The sequence below is a fragment of the Anomalospiza imberbis genome, chromosome 13 (genome assembly GCF_031753505.1).
Source record: "Anomalospiza imberbis isolate Cuckoo-Finch-1a 21T00152 chromosome 13, ASM3175350v1, whole genome shotgun sequence".
NCBI classification, from domain to species: Eukaryota; Metazoa; Chordata; class Aves; order Passeriformes; family Viduidae; genus Anomalospiza; species Anomalospiza imberbis.
In genome coordinates this window covers 10265209-10282236 of record NC_089693.1, presented here as the reverse complement: position 1 = coordinate 10282236, position 17028 = coordinate 10265209, and the positions used below count along the sequence as shown (strand labels likewise).

The 17028-nt window shown below is 41.1% G+C and overlaps 1 protein-coding gene across 1 annotated transcript; it reads right to left on the bottom strand.

Annotated features, from left to right (window-relative positions):
- Positions 1 to 614: 614 nt before the first annotated feature.
- Positions 615 to 16029, bottom strand: SLC30A4 (solute carrier family 30 member 4). The gene is made up of 7 exons (XM_068203871.1): positions 15211 to 16029; positions 10235 to 10381; positions 4724 to 4877; positions 4215 to 4473; positions 3806 to 3911; positions 1487 to 1621; positions 615 to 852 (listed from the first exon to the last, which is right to left on the bottom strand). The coding sequence occupies exons 1-7, from the start codon at positions 15599 to 15601 to the stop codon at positions 698 to 700; spliced, it is 1347 nt and encodes a 448-aa protein (XP_068059972.1). The 5' UTR covers positions 15602 to 16029; the 3' UTR covers positions 615 to 697.
- Between the last annotated feature and the right edge of the window lie 999 nt (positions 16030 to 17028).

Sequence of the window (17028 nt, the reverse complement as noted above, 5' to 3'; positions counted from 1 at the left end):
CACATTAAAGATAACTGATCACTTTAAACACTTTGGGTCCAGTGTTGGGTCTCTAGATAAACACCAGAAGTCTGGGCAAGGATCTTCCTGTCTGGATCTCTGAATGCCCAGATTAAAGCTAACTTTCTCATCTGGATACAGTAAATTCTGTATTTTGCAGTGTTTCCAAAGAGACAGTTTCCACAAGAATTCAACTTAATATATGTGTAATTAGTTTGAGATACTGTCTGAAAATTACTATTGCAAAAATACTGAATAATGAATTTGGGGATCATGATATATTGTGCAACCCTGGTATGATGAGCTTTAGAGACTTTTGACTGAAATACTGAATACCTCATACTCTGTTTGAAGTGCAGGTATTTTGTGGTACGTAATGTTTAAAGGACAATATTGGACTGTAATTTGTGAGGTATCTGCAGAGCCACGTTCCAGTTTGTAAACAATAATCCAAAACCAGCTTTGTCTCAAAATCATAATAAATTGAATAAACCAGTACAACGGAGAGAGTGAAACAGATGTTCTGTAGGGCAACCACTGCACTTTTTGCAGCACCAGTTCTCCCTGCTGCATGTCCCATGGTACAAATCCACATATTAATGGTTACTATTGGATAATTTTCATTTTGCATTTATTGCTCTCAGTCTTTGACTACACAAGGTGAAGAATAAGGCAGCAGTTCCCAAAACATATGAAATTAGGCACTGGAGCTCTGACAACTCGCACAGGTTTTGCTCATTTCCTGTTTGTAACTCTGAAGCTGGACAGAGCACTTGTACATTCCAAACGTGTTCAGCAGCAGTTGCCGGGCCTTGGACTGAACGTCTTCCCATTTAGATGAACTACCAGGTACTGCAAAATTAAGAAAATAATTAATAAATTCACTCCTTAAGAAACTTGAGCAATGCAAATGTTCTCAAACTTATCCCAGTGTCACCAATGAGAATAATTTTTGCTCACACTCTTTATTAATTTAATATTGTTCTTGTGGTCACTGTGTACTCTATCATTTTACACCTCTCTTGGATAGAACTCTGTGTGTGTCTGATACTTTCCCCCCAAAAACCTGAGCTTTCTTACTAAGAACTGATATTCATAGTATAGTTAGATGTCTGAATCAGCACGTGTTTTGGCAAAACATTTATTTTTCATATGTAGATTGTTCCTCATCAGAACTTCACCATTTCTTTCCCTAAACATGTAAGAAAATTTCTGAGGAGAAATTTTGTGTTGGTTTTTTTCCCTACCCAAAGAATCTGCATTGGACATTTTGGTATGAATATATTTTATTTGCACAGTTTTCGTTTACACCATGTCTTTCTTGGCCAAGGTGTTCTATCCCTTGCTGTACAAAACCAGAGTTAGTAGAGTTTCCTTCCCCAGAATGATATTTCTTGATTCAATTTAAATAACAATGTGAAGAGGAAGTGGTGGGGTTTTTCCTAAACTTGGATTTAATTTAGAATTGTGATATCCAGCAGCTTACCTAGTTGCAGGTGGACAATGGCAGTTGTTTTTCCTGCAGTGAGAGACCAAACATTTAAATCTTCTATAGAATAAACATCCTCAATTTTCATCAAGTCTTCCTTGATGCGATCCACATTTAAGTGCCTTGGAACTCCTGTGATTCCAAACATGAGATAAAATTAATTCTGTCTTCTGCAAAGTCTCAGTAGCCTTTAAAATATCACAACAGATCTCAATGTCAAAGAAATTAGAATTTGTGCTGTTGGAAGTGATTAGTAACTTCCATGTTATCAACAGAAAATAATATGAAATGGGCCTGTTAAGGTATGGATACAGAAGTTGTATAGGAGTTGCAGAGCTGTCCTTTGCAATGATGTACTTTTGTTGACAACTTCACTGCAGCTTCTAACCCTTAGTAACTGCTTAGGCTGGAGTCTAGGATCAAAATCTGTTATAAAAAAAAAAAAACTGGGCCTGTCTCCTGAAACTGCTTTTCAGGTACCTGGGATCATGTTCACAGGCTACAGTAATCCATGTGCAGTGGTCAACACAGAGGACTGTGTTTTACAGAGTGTCATCTCTGCAAATCAGAGATCAAGTCCTTTTGGCATTTTCAGCAGCATGCCTCTAACTTACCACCACCATCCTTTTTTATACAAAGGGCCAAATCAAAATTTTAGATGGTCAACTTGGGTCAAAAACTAATGGAAGCACTGAATAAACTCTTTCTGAGTAGTTTTGATGCTACAGTAGCTTTTCTTGCTTATCTTCTAGTTTTGTGGAGTTTCTTTATGTATACTATGAGGAGTTCAACCACTTGCTTCTCAAATTTCTTCAGACTTCTTTCATGACTTCTCTGAACCTGGTACCTTACTGTCTCTTAAATTATGTTATTTCCAGTACTATCTCTTTTGAAAGTTCAGTGTCTAGGACTGTCTCACATGAAACAAAATTTTCCTTCTAATGGAGACCATCAAAAATTATTTAGCTGATAAATAACTAGCTAACTGTCTGGTATTTGTACAGCTTTTTCCCAGGAAAAATGGACTTAAATTCTCGTATCTACATCATACTTGTGATGGGCTTCCTTTCTGCCTTATAAATCTGTATTAAAAGCTAGAATCTCATTGCTTGTGTTGGATAGCTATTTCATTTTTTAATTTAGCATTTTTAGTATAATGAGGAAACTGAAGTTAATACCAAAAGTTGATACAACTTCAAGGGCCTTGATGTTGCAGAAGCAGTTTCCAGTATAAATACAAGGCCATTCTCTGGAGATCCTGAATTTGAGTTGGAAAAGTACCCTAGTATGCATAAAGCCCACATATCATCACTTTTAATGACATCATTAATATGGAGATTTTTATGACAACTGGGATATCTATGCAAACAGCTACAACACAAAATATCTGGAATCTGATACTTCATTAGTTTGTCTTATCTGTTTTCTTCAGCTAAATCTATTGCCTTGGAGCTAACTGACGATTCTGCAAATTTCATAATTTTTGCCTTCTCAGTGAACTTCTACTTTGTTGGATTTTTTTTTAATCCTAAGTGACAGCAAAAGCACTTGACTGAAGATTCTGATTTACCCTCATAAAATAATAAAAGTAAAGTCAATGGTAATTCACATGAGACAGTGCAGTTAAAACCTAGGATTTTTCCCCCAGCCCTAACATCTTCACTTAATAAACTAATAGTACTAGATCAAGCAGTAATAGTTGGCATGTAAGCTGTGATAAAGCAAAGGATGTTGCTGACATGTTTCCCTCTGTGTCACACAAGATAAGATCCTTCAGCCCATGTTCAGCTTTTTCTTCCCTTTTTTTTTCTGCATTTTACACCACTCTTAGCTTGCAGCTTCCCCTGTGGGAACAGTAGATACACACAATACAAGGCACCTGTGGGAAAGAGAAAGACAGGACTGGCATGAAGTACATGTCCAGCCATTTGCCTATGCTTGGTGCCTCCTTTTACCTGCATTCACATTCACTTTAACTGTACAAGTAATAAAAGTGAGAGTGCAGAACTGAGTCTGGGCAAATGTTCACTTAATTCAGCTGAGAGTCACTGCAGACACACAAGAAACTTCTGTACATTTTACATCTGCATCTCCTGATGGTAAAGAGTGTGCAGATATAGGACTTGTGTTTTTCTGGCCACAGTGAAAGAGACCTAAAAACTGCTGCAATTTAGAGGAGCCATAAAGAACCACCATACTAAAGCAGCACTGAGACAGACAGGTCTCCAGGTACAATCCACATAGAGATGGGGATCATAATGTCAAGAAAACTGGTATTTTCCATGTAAAGTACTGCAGATTGGGCACAGATCTTACCTTCCAGAATAATAACTCCCGTGTCACACAGAATTCGAACTGTTGTAAAAACCACCAGTATGGAAAATATATATGTACATATAGGATCAGCAATCTTGTATTCTGGCTGCAGAAGGGAAATTTCACAATGTCAAAGGATGTATGAAAACAAGATCACTTACAAAAATGTGACTCAGAAAACACGGTTACTTCTAGTTCCAAGTTTCATTAATTCTTTTCTTTGTTTGACTAGTTACAATATATATAGTAGAGACAGTTTTGCTTATTTTGCATGATGTATGAAGCTTATCATAAACTATCATTAAGAAGATATTTTTAATAACTTATAAAAACAGGCCCCTTTTGACTTTAATCACCAGAATTGAAATGCCAAGAAATCCTCGTGCCTCCAGGAGAGGCCCTTCCTTACCTTAAAGCGGATGATGTAGGCAGCTACGAGCACCCCGATGCTCTGTACCAGGTCCCCCAGGGCGTGGACAAACGCTGCTCTCACGGCCAGGCTGCTGTGCCCGTGGCTGCTGTGCCCGTGGCTGCTGTGCCCGTGGCTGCTGTGCCCGTGGCTGCTGCCCTGGGCTGCATTTGGAGAGCTCGGCTGAGGTACGTGAGAGTGAGGGTGAGAATGGGAGTGGGAGTGAAGGTGGCCAGATTGATTCAGCAAAAACCCCATTCTGAAAGTGAAAGAAGAGAAATGCTTCAAGAAACAGGCTTTAGGGTTTGTAGGGTGGGGAAGATTTGTTAGGGTTTTTCCATTTTAAACCAAATAACTGAAAAATAATACTCGGTGTAATTTCTTGTCTTATTTGGGAAAATTAGGAGGTCCAGCAAAATTACATCCCACGACAAAGTTACAGGGTGTGAATGAATTAGCAGCTTATTGAGAAATACATTTCTGAGTGTTAATGGAGAGGGAGATCTTACATTAAGTTAACTGCAACACCGACGGCTGCTGTGATGAGCATGATATCACCATTTATTTCATAGTCCATATGGATAGTTCTCTGAACAGCCTCATACAGGAGGAATGCCATAAGGATATAGACCAGCAGTACACTAATGATGGCTGACAGTACTTCTGCAAACAGAAAGGAAAAAACATCCTAAAAATTTGTCTCAGATCCATTTCTGTTTCCAAATTAGAATGTGGACAGGGCCTTGTTTATCTACTTTATCCATATCATACCTAATATAAACTAACAGGTTGTGTGGCAAATACAGCTTTTAAAATAGGATTAACTAACAGAGTATGTTCTAATAAACTCCTTCACATGTCTCTGTCATCTGTATATACCTCAAATTATGTTTTCTCTGAAAAGTTCTGCACAGGTGATGATCCTGCCTTCTTCAGATAACCAGAACATTTGCCTTAGAAGTCACAGGCAAAGGCCCTGTCCAGGGATGAGGAGGACAGGTGATCTCAAACATTACCAGCCTACCCACAAATAAGGGAAACCTTGATTTTAAGAGTCCAGAATATTAAGGTGGGTTTAGAAATTATTTTTATAGATCCTTTTGTATTTAGGATGGAGAAAAAATTACAAAAAGGTAAAGAAATCAAACAGAACAAACTTGTTACACATTATACTCTTAAGCTTTTTGACATATGTGTTCATAAATGTTATTTGAGGCAGATTCCAGCTACAAAGGCTCAGTTAATGTAAGTTTCTGTATTGCTGTTTATTCTGTAGTGCTGCTTAATGCTGTTCTAACATTATCTAATGTTTACCAAATATTATTTCACAAAAGTAAGAGCATTATGACCATTGTTTTCGCATAGGAATTTTATCTGATCAGCAGGGACTTTCAAAAGGAAACATATTAAATAAAGATAAAAATTTTAAAATTAATAAATACTGGTATTTCATTGTCCTATACCTTCTGCTGCCATTTACATCTGTGGAAAGTGGTCACAGTTCTCTACGAGGTTCCTGCTGTTCAGATTGGAGGTAAACAGGGCTGAGCATTTTATAGGTTGGGACTTTTGTGCTGCCTCAGTACCCAAGTCATGAAACTGCTGGTAATAGCACACAAACCTGAGAAGGATGAGTCCACACTACAGTTTTAAGGTCCTACTATAAAGAAAATAGGTATTTCCAAATGTGTCTCTGCAGGCCCCCAGCTGGGTAATAATTAGCATTGACTTCATGATTGCAGAAGGTTGATCAATTGCTTTATTATATCATCTTATACTATATTATACTATACTTACTAAGAAACTTAGTAACTCTTCTAGCTAGTCTGATATAGCTTTGACCTAATTGGTCAATCAATCTAAATACTATCTAGTGTCCAATTAAGAAATCACCCTCTGGTAAACAAATCTCCACAACACATTCTACATGTGCACAACAGCAGGTGCAACAAGTGGAGATAAGAATTGTTTCTCATTCTTTCTCTGATCTTCTCACAGCCTTCCCCAGAAAATGCCTGGGAAAGTCTGTGCCTGCTGTCTGTGGCCAGAGAGCTGCTGCCACACAAATGGGCCACTAGATTGCTTTTATCATAAATGTACTGTTATCCTCTAGCTTCATATTATGAAAACTATTGCCTGCAGCAGCTGAAACTTTAAAAAAAAAAAAAAGGCAACACAGCTGGCAGTGAAAACATTAGCCCAGTTAAAGACTGTCTCAGTTATAATCAAGTTAATACAGGGCTTTACAAAAAACCCTGGGAAAACCTTAATGCTTGCTCCATTGTATTACATATAAATCTGCAGCCATGCCTGAGTAATATGTAATCATTATGCATAATGCTCATTACTGTCACTTGCCAGATGGATCACTGGGATCTCAGCCTTCCTCTGTGAACTGAAAGATCAGAGGTGGAATTAATTTACTTGGAATTGTAATGGTTGTTCTTCCCCCTTGTTCCACACATGTTGCCCTGATTTATTCCCCAGTAAGGGCAAAATTCTGCCCTCGGCTATACCATAACTCTAAGAATGCTCATCTAAGAATTGCCTCCCTTCTTCCTCTTCAATCTGTCAGCCTGCAGTACAACTTGGGTTACTGCAGATGCCTTCTCTAACACAGAAGCATTTTAATTTTATTTATTGAGTATTACAGAAAAAAACCCATGCAGCTATTATCAGCATTTAATGTCACCAAAATCAGCTGATCCATGCACTGAATTACTAACATCATTATGGGAGAAGAAACTCACACCAACACATTCAGCTGCTGGGTAGTGTGTCAATGCCTGGATGAGGAACAGCAGTTCCAGGCAGTAACAAGGCTCTGAAAGCCAACTGTCATAATCTCAGATGACTTCAGAGCAACCTGGAAATCCTGGAAATATCCACAGAAATGGAAATTATCTTTACGAAGCTGGCAGATTATTCAGGGCAACAGTCCTAAAAATACACAATACCTTGCTTAGAAGGTTTTCCAGAATGCTTTTTTAAAAACATGTGAAGCCATAGCACATAAGCATTTACCAGAGAAATAATATAGTGTGCTTTTACAATCTAAACCCATGTTTTCTGCAATGGAAACCAATGTTTTCCTTGCAGTTTCTTCCAGAGTCACTGTCATGTCAGCATTTTAGATTTGTGCTGAGATCTTTCACTTCTTGTGAAATGAACTGTGCACGGTCTCAGTAGACTGGCTGATCCTGTCATTACTAACATTGTCTCTGCAGCAATGGAAGAGTGCCAGGTTCCATATCTATGCTTAAATCTGCTCAGTGTCTTGCTGAAAAGGAGATATCTGCACTTGGTGGGGAAAATGAACTATTTTTGGTTTCAAGAATTTAATTCTTTTTTAACATGACTGCAGTTCCCATTATTTTGTCTTCTCTTTTCTAACCCATTCCTGAATCTGTCAGCTTCCTTATCACAACTGAAAATGGAATAAAACTGAAGATGGAACTTATATATTATGTATTCAAAGAGAATTCAAATAAATGAAAATTAGTGCTAACTTCCTTCTGGAATTTGACTAGACAACTAACAGGTCTGTTGCTTTTACAAAGCAATGTTTATGGGAATAATTGAAAATTCATCATTCTGAAAACAAAAATGATAACAAGTACCAGAAACATTGTTCAATAGAATGTTTTCATGCCTACTGGAAGTATGGATTATCTTAAAACTTAATGCAAAGCAGGTCAGTGATGAGACAATTCTTGCACGTATTCCCAGCTTTAAACAAATAATCCACATCTTCTTCTGTGACAGATGCCCAATCTGTACCCACTTCTAACATCCTGACATATTTTAACATCTCTCTTATGAAGTTTAAGCTATTGTTGAACTGGTATTATTTGCTGACAAGCTTCTTACATATAGGTTACATGGAAAAATGTGTTACAACAAGGATATACCCTAGAAACTGCTTTGTTCCATTGCCAGCACTCACTGATGTGTGAAACTGGGCCCTCAGGCCACAGCATTCAGACTGGGTGTCTAAAATCAGGCAAATCAATTTCACAAATGTGATTTTTAAAAAGAGTGTGTATAGTAATTTTGAGCCATCCCATCTTCTGTACTTTGGGGGTCCCTGGCAAAGCCTTGACTCACTTTCTTCCTGCAGCACAGAAACTCTTCTCCCCAGCCCCAGGCTCTCCTCATCCAGAGAGCTGCACTGCTGCTACTCATGCAGGATGGTTGAAGTAAAAAGAGCCCCTGGAAACTGTGTAGTCCTGCTCAAAGAAGGGTCAGCTACAGTGAGTTGCTCAGGGCTGCTTCCAGGTGGGTTTCATGTATTTCCAACTGAGGACACTCCGCTAGAACCTGTTCTAGTTTTGACCACCTTCTGGCACTGGGAGCAGAAAAGGAGGAGCAGCTGTTGCAGAACTGAGAGGCTGCTCCCTGTAGCTGCTCCTAGAGAGAAGGGCAGTACAGACTAATTTTATGGGCCACATGTGGCCCATGGACCACCACTGGATCAGTCTGACTAGTATTTTTCCAGGCAGTAAACTGGAAAGATAAAAATATACAGAAAATGAGGTGGCAGGAATCTTCAGGGATTTCTTCTTTCACATTATTTGAAAAGTCAGTGAAAATTTACAGAACTGAGTAATATTTTAATGGTTAAGTAAGGTCCTTTTATTTTTAATAGCCCTGTTTTAAGCTAGGCCATGGCACGTTCAAGGTATGTGCTATTTGATTTTAGAAAAGTTACAAAGACATATAAACTACCCAAATTATTTTGAAATAGGGTTAAAGTATGTATAAATGTTAACAAACATCCTTCTGGAGAGTATGAGCAAATGCCAGGGGCATACCTGCAAGGTCAGGTTTCAGTATCAGAGAAGCTCCTATCACAAAATTAAAACTTCATGAAAGAAAAGTTTGTAATGGGAAATGCTGGCATTGCTAATGCTTTCTTGTTAGAGCCCCAAAGAGCTTAGCTAGTGTACAGAGTTATGCATTCATGCACTAGTGACTAACTGATGACAAATGACAAGGAGTGATGGAGTTGTTGAATTCTACTGCTGTTCTAGCTGCCAAAATAAGAATTGCAAATAGTGACTACACAAGAATGAAATTCCTTGAAAAATGTATGCTAGAGAGTGTTACAGAAAACAGGTAGAAAACTGGGACACTAGAAATTACCTATTTCATGAAAAAGATACTTTGAAGTTTTTGCTAAAATGTCCACGGACCTGCAGCTGTATATTATATCCAGTTAGCAACCACATGAAAACACCCTTTGTCATCGTTACATTTCCAAACATGTAGTTATAAATCCTGACAATATTCTTCTAAGGGTTAGTCCATAATTCTGTTTATACTTCTTTTAACTGGACAGAGGTTAAGTAATTTGCTGTATTTTGCAAACCATGGGGCATTTTGACCTCAGCTTTCTGTGGTTTAGGGAATGCAAGAGGAATACCGATTTATACGAGTTCTGGCAGGGCAGAGCCCTCTAATAATATGTTCTACATAACTTCTTAGTTGTGGATTAAAATGTAATTTTTCACATTGAATAGGACCTTTTTCTAGTATCACAATTCTGCTGATGTCAATAAGATTTTTTAAATCCTGGGCACTGGCAATAATCTGATGTGAACAACCCCGGGCTGACATGCACAGCTCCTGCACCAGCAATGTCATCATGAATTCAATTCCCCATCCTTCCTCTTCAAGACAGAAGATGAATCAAGCATTCAGAATTTAACTCTGAATCTGCTAAGTGCCAGTTCCACAGATATGGAGGGACTTGCCTTGCTCCAAGAGAATGAAATATGAAATTCTGCTGTCAAACTTTTGGCCAAATATGTTTGTTTTTTTTTTAATCTATTCACTTGTAGCGATACAACCGAAGCAGTGTATCCCCAATGGCCAGTGAAAGGACATTGAGAGTCAGTTAAAGCAACTGTTAGGTTTGTTGCTACTTTCTTTCTAGCTACCTGTTCTTTTAGAATTAGGTGGTCTTTACAGTTGTTCCTTAAAATACTCTTTAACAGCAAAATCTGATAGCTACATACCTAAGCGATGAAATCCAAAAGTGAACCTCTTTGTTGGAGATTTTGCAGACAGCCAGAGAGCGAGGAGAGTCAAAATAATACCACTAAGGTCAGTTAGCATGTGAAGTGCATCTGTCATAATTGCTAGACTGTTAGCAACATAGCCACCTGAAAACATAATAGGAAAAGTTAGGACACATGACATTTTTAATTATTTTACATAATATCCTCTTGCACAGCTTACAGTTATTTCTTTTCAGAATAGAACAACAAGTACATGAGAGCCTTTCTTATACCCTCTAAACATGGAGAGGTGTTTGCCATTACAAGCAAAATGCCATGCTATAATTTAAAGCTAGCATAGTTAAAAGTGCAGTCAAGTGTGCTTTCTATTAAGAGTAACATACAAAGGATTCACTCCTGTTATTCTAACAGAGACTCCTTCCATCATAATGTTTGCAAGATCAGGTCCAAAACAGTTTTGTATCTTTTCTCTACATATTACTGCACATGTGTTTAATCAACTGAATCTTTTGTTAAACTACATCTGTTAAACACTCTGACAGAACAGAACAGGAACAGAACTCCGAAGATTCAACGACCAGGAAATTTACCCTGTCCCCTTTTTATTTTTATTACTTTATCTTTTAACCTTAATTATTCCCCATCCTGGCAGAAGCATGTATGTTCTGGCAATATCTATTGCAGACAATGACTTTCACTTGAACAGCATTTTTCTTTGTTGTTTATTACCATAATTTTTTATTGCAGTAATGAGCTGCATTGAGACAAATAACCTGAGATCAAAGGTTAATATCTTTGTTCCAATTCAATTGCTAGTGCTACTATTGCATGAATGCGAGATTCAAACAATGCCCCTCTCGCTTAAGTATCCCATATACAGAGGGGAATCAAGGACAGGCCATGTTGTCTCCCATATGCTTGAAGGTAAGCCCATTATCTCAGAAAAGATCACATCTTCAGTGTCAGCTCAGCTATTATTTGGTTTCTCTTTTTACCCTGAGATTGTCATTAAGCCTGGAAATTGTACTGAGCAAAGTGTGCAGCTGGTGTGCCATTTGGCAGGCTTCAGGCTTCAACTAACATTTCAAATAAAGAAATCTTCATATACAATTAAAATTGTCTTAGTGAAGAGCCTGGCCAGACGAAATAGGAAAGTGGAATTCACAACTGGCTGATAGCTTTTAAGAATGGTCATAAAACCTGTGTGTGTGTGGCTGTGGGTGTTCTTATGTACACACCTGCAGACAGAGCTACTCTCTCCTCCCCAGCCAAACACGGAGCACAGCTGTACTGCAGTACTGTTTGTCCTGTGGCCACCTACCAAATGCACTACATTTCAAACAGCTCCTTTCCTCCAGCCTCTTTCTTCAATTGTTCAGAACTTTCCATGTCAAATTCTTCTGAGGCTGAAAATCTCCAAAAGGCCATCGCAGCTCAAAAACAATGACTTTTTAAGATTTAGCAATTCAGCAGCTTTTTGAGTAAAATGAGTTATGCATTTCCTTTCTGAATTAATTTGTGTTCTCCCATAATTTGAAAAAATTATTTAGAAAGTGCAACTCAACCTCTTTTATAGTCAACAGAGAAGAAGCAATAATTTATATGTAAGGACATTTAGTTCAGCACTTTACATATATCGTTATTTACAGTATATATGTTGATTCATATGTATTATTTTGAGAATCACTTCAGTCCAAGAAGAGTCAATTCCACTTCAGCTAGTCTCTCACTTTTAAAGATTTTCAAAATAAAATTATAAGGAAGGAATTCAGATACTGAAGCTAAACATAATGCAGCATATGGATTAAGAAAACATAATTGCCATTTACGAAATCCTGAAATCAAAGGTTCTCTGTTTCTAAAGGTATCGGTTCATCACGTGGTTAAAGGTACTGCCTAGGGGCTGTTTAAATACAATTGGCAACTTGGAAAAAAAGACATCTATAACCTTTACAAATAGACAGCTTGATGGCTCACCACTGCTTTCAGTGACCCATGAAGGACAGCAGTTCTCCTCATGGATGATCAATTAGAAATCTCTAAACATAGCTGAGAACATCAAAACCCTGTGAGAAAAGCTAACTAGGACGTGCAATATGTTTTTCATTTCTTGATGCACAATGGTTTCCACAAAGTGTAAATTGTTATCTAACTGGTCATCAAATTAAGCAACCAACACTGAGATAGGCTGAAATAATGAGTTTGGAAAAAATATGCCAATCAAGATCTCACAAAAAAAAGCTGCTGAAACAAGATTTCCTTCATCTTGACATTGGTAACAGACACCAGAAAGATTTTTACTGAAAAATTTGTCTTATAGAGTCTTCTGCCTTTCTCTCAGAAACTCAAATCTGTCAAAGATCATAGATGGAAGTCAGTTAAAATATCCTACACAATCAGAGTTTCCCAAATACCTGAGCTTCAGATCAGTTCATAAAGTTTGGAAATTTGAAACCAACCAAAGACAACAGAGTACAGGGCTGGAGTGAAATAAATTAAATAGGTGGGACACTGACCCAGGACTTGGGGGCTGTATCTCTAATTACTCTTCTGCTGATTATTACTTGCCCTGTGACAAGTCATTCAGGTCAAGATCCACAGAATTACAGAAATATCCAAACTCTCTATTTATCCTCTGTGGAAGATGGATGCCTGAATATTTGATGGGTCTGACCCTCAGTGCTCTCTGATTCTGTGTCCAAAGAAAGAAATATGGCTGGAAACAGCACACCCAGACCTGAGGAGGACGAGTCCACAGTACAGCATTAACACTCTGTACAGACAAACCCAGCCTGCTCAAGTCCTGACTGTGCGGGAAGAACAACAGTTGACGTGACAGTGATCAGAGTATTTTTACTCTCAGCATCTATTATTTCTAAAGCTCTCCCTGCACTAGCTATGGAGAGGTCTCCAACAGCATGAATCAGCTCCAAAGCCCCAAACAGAAATGCTCCCAGTGACTTGAGCATCAACCTGCCAACAGCTCAGACATTATTCAGTAAGAGGCCCTTCAGATGAACTAAATTCAGTGTACATCAGAACTCTGATACAATCACCTAGCATCACTCTCATTTTAAAGGATGTCTAAGCCTAAAATATAACACTATTGCTTATCAAATTTACCTGAGTTCATGCTGAACCAAAATCTCAGCCAGAGAAAAAACATGGAGCCAGGGGGCAAATGGAGGCATTCAACCAAATCCCCACAGGTTTGACACATAGTGCCTTAGCCATAATAAGTTGATGTATTGTGGCCATGTTATTAATGACCAGCCACACGCTGAGACATGCTGAAAGGCAAAACCACTTTTTTCCATTAACCCACATTCCTGAAATAAGGCCCCAAATAAAACTGGTGCAGACACAGTCAATATTCTGGTCCCTCTCTGAAAAACTGAATATTTCTTGTAGGGTTTTTTTTCCCCTACATCTGTGCGACAAACTGCTTTAGTTATACTCTAGCAATTATTTTGTTCCCTATCCATCTTGCACAAGTTTGTGTTAAGAACACGATTCACAGTTGTCCTAGCAAAAGCCTCCAAGAGCATAAGCTCACTTCACACAAGTATTCAACTGACTCAATTTGCAGAAGTCAGGAGGAGGATGTAGAACATGCTACTGTTCTTCACTTCCAGAAAGTTTTTATTATTTGATTTTTTGTGTGTGTTTGAATTATGGCAAGTAATTAATCTGATTAGCTCTGATTCAGACTTGAATGTTGAAATTTAAGAAATTTAGAAGCATTAATTGCTATGGAGATACCTAGCTCAACATACATATCAATGTACTGGTACTGTGTAGTTCTCCCCACATCTCCAAATCAGGGGACAGTGGATGAGAACATGAAAGCGTTTTTCAGGAGGCTGAGTCACACCCAACAGACACTTGCACTGCACGGCATGGATGTATCCAAAATACAGATAGTAACAGGACACAGTAAGTGAACAGAGATTACAAGATAAATACTGAACTTTGTAAACATGATAAGACAATGGCAAAGGCATAACATTTAACAGCTAATCTATGCATCTCAAGGACACTCACATTTAATTTCATGTCTATGCTGCTATAGCCTATTCGATAAAGCACAGTTGTATACTGCTGGTGTATAACACACAGGTTCTCCTCATCCTGCACAGCACAGCCGTTAGGAGGGAGCAATAAAAGCTGAACTTGAGCAATAATAGGTTCATTCTTCTGACCAACAATCAGGTGCTTATATGGGAACTCATTTTGAGGTAAAACCCCACTACACTTCTGCAAGTACTAAAAAAAAACCACAAATCATTTAATGCAACTATTTGGTATTCTTGTATGTTGTAGCAGGAAGTGATAAAATAAATGTCACTTTACATGACTGTGCTCATATGATTTATGTCTGGATGGAGCACATGCTCGTCCAGAGCACAGCAGGACATCAAGAAGTTCTCAAGGGAGTGATGTCTCCACTGGATTGCCATTGATAGCTCAGGACTTTTAGTTCTAAGTAATAGTGTGTATTGCTGTATATGGTGAATAAGGAAAAATATCCCCGAGTATTACCTTCATTATTATAGTAAATGTCACATTTAAAACTGTATTTTCCTCTTCTTCTCTTGTTGCAAACACAGCAAGATTTTATGGTCGTTGATTAAAAAATACTGCAATTGAAATTGTTCATGCCACTTTTCCTTTGTTAAAAACAACTTAAAAACTTACAAGAAAAAAATAAAAATCCATTCGACAAAAAAATTTTGCGTATTTCATGCCGTTTCGGAGAATTGATGAGAGATTCAGGTAAAGAAAGTTGCAAATTCTTTCAAGGAAAATACAGATGGACTTTATTCCCTCTCACTCTGCACGTGCAGCTCATCTCTCTGGTGTCTCTAAAGGACTGATGGTTTCTCTCAGTAACTACTCAAAGCCAAGGCCACAGCAGCCTAACAAGCTGAGGCACCGTGCCGGAGGGACGGCACGGAAGGCCCCCGACTCACCTATGAGCTCCCCCGTCATGAAGAGGAGGTAGAGGAGGGCAGCGAGCGTCAGCCGCTTCTTCACCTTCCTCTGCTTGGAGCGCTCCCGCCGGCTCCTGCAGCCGCTGCAGGGGTCCGGCCGGCCGGGCCGGGCGCTGCGCAGGGCGATGTCCCGGTCCAGCAGGGACTCGTCGTCGGACGGCAGCCCCGGGGACGCCCCGTTCACCGGCGTCTCCGGGGCCGCCTCCGAGCCGTCGTCCGCCACCACCACGCGCAGCTTGTTAAACCTGGGGAAGTCCTCATCCCCCACCTCGTCCGAGAAGTCAAAGGCACTGGAGTCGTTCAGGAACAGAGGGTCCTCGCTCCTCCCTAGCAGAGACTTGATGGTCGTCCAGAGCCCGGCCCCAGCCATAGCGGCGGCGCTCGGGGGCCTCGCCGGGCGCGGCCGACCCGCCGCGGGCGGCTCCGCTGGCGCAGCTGTGCCCTCGCAGGCGGCGCCCCGACCGCTCGTCGTCCCGTCAGGGCATGTCCCCTACATCGCCCCCCGGGCCCCGCGCAGGTCGGACGGAAAGGGGCGCGGCGCTCCGCCGCGGAGCGCCCCGGCACCACCGGCCCACAGCGCCGCCTCCGCGCCGGGCACCGCGCCGCGAGGCGCTGTCACCGCCGGAGCCCCGGTCACCCCGTGCAGCGCTCAGCCGGCGCAGCCCCGGTCACGCCGCGGCCGGGCAGGCGGCGCCCGGCGCGGGGCCGCCTCCCTGCCGGCGCAGGGGGAGCGCCGCCGCCGCCATGCGCGTCACATCCCTCCGCTCCGCACACCGCCGCGGGCGGGCAGCGCGCCGCCCTCGCAATCCCTGCGCGCTCCCGGGGCCGCCCCGCTTAGGGCGGCGGCAGCCCAGGGTGGAAGCCGCGTCCCCTGCGCGCCCGCGGACCCCGCTAGCAGCGCGCCTGCGCCGCCCGCGCGGGACGGCCGCGAGTTCGAGTCCCGCCGCCGCCGCCTCGCCGCGCCCGCGCTGCCCGCGGAGCGAGGGGCGGAGGGGCCTGCCCTGTGCGACGGCGGCGGCGGCACCCGCGCGTCCCTCGGGGTGGCCTGAGGGGCTGTTCCCGTCCCTCGGTGCCTTTCGGTTCAGTGGGCCGATGCCATGCGAGGTAGAGGCTAAGAACTGCTAAAGCCATACAATGCAGGTATGGTGGTCCGTGATGGACAGGAAGCTGTGTTCAGTACGCTGGAAGCCTGAACTGCATAGTTCCGTGCTCTGGCTTCAGATTTTGAACGGCAGGAGTTTGCATTGTATTTTCTCTTTTCTCTTTCTCTTCTGTCACGGCACAGCTCTTTACATTGTTTCAATAACTCAGTTAAGGTAGAGTTGTAGGAAGTCTCATATGCCTTTCTGAACATTCCTTAAAGGATGTAAGAAGAAACAAGCCTCAGGGACCCTGCTGTTGTATAATTCCTGTCATAGCTGTGCTCTAACATAAGAGTAAATAGATTTTTGCCTTTATTAATTTTTCTGACCTGCTCCTCATGGTCTGAGTTTCAGCCTACATGTGTTCTGCATCAGTTTGTACCTATGGCCAAATTCTATTACTGTATTCAGTCAGTTTGCTAAGCCATAAACATTTCTGGGAAATCATGCCTGTCAGAGAAAAGGAAGATATCTTGCTTTGTTACTGGGTTGAAGGAAGTTACCAAGGGAAGACTGGAGAGTTGTATAGAAGTGCAGGATTTTGGAGAAAGGCACTCCTTTTCTTGTCAAAGGCTGATAGCAGGTTCTGGTAGGCATCGGGGCAGTGCTGCAGGACATGGAGTGAGTCCCTTCTTGGAACTGGCCCCGTGGGAAG

Bases quoted from the DNA above. Each gene is read 5' to 3' on its own strand.
- SLC30A4 (XM_068203871.1), bottom strand. From the start codon at position 15,601: ATGGCTGGGGCCGGGCTCTGGACGACCATCAAGTCTCTGCTAGGGAGG. The intron at 10,382-15,210 runs GTGAGTCGGGGG...TTATGTTTTCAG, and splicing joins CATGACGGGGGAGCTCATAG to GTGGCTATGTTGCTAACAGT. The intron at 4,474-4,723 runs GTAAGATCTCCC...TTTCACTTTCAG, and splicing joins GGTGTTGCAGTTAACTTAAT to AATGGGGTTTTTGCTGAATC.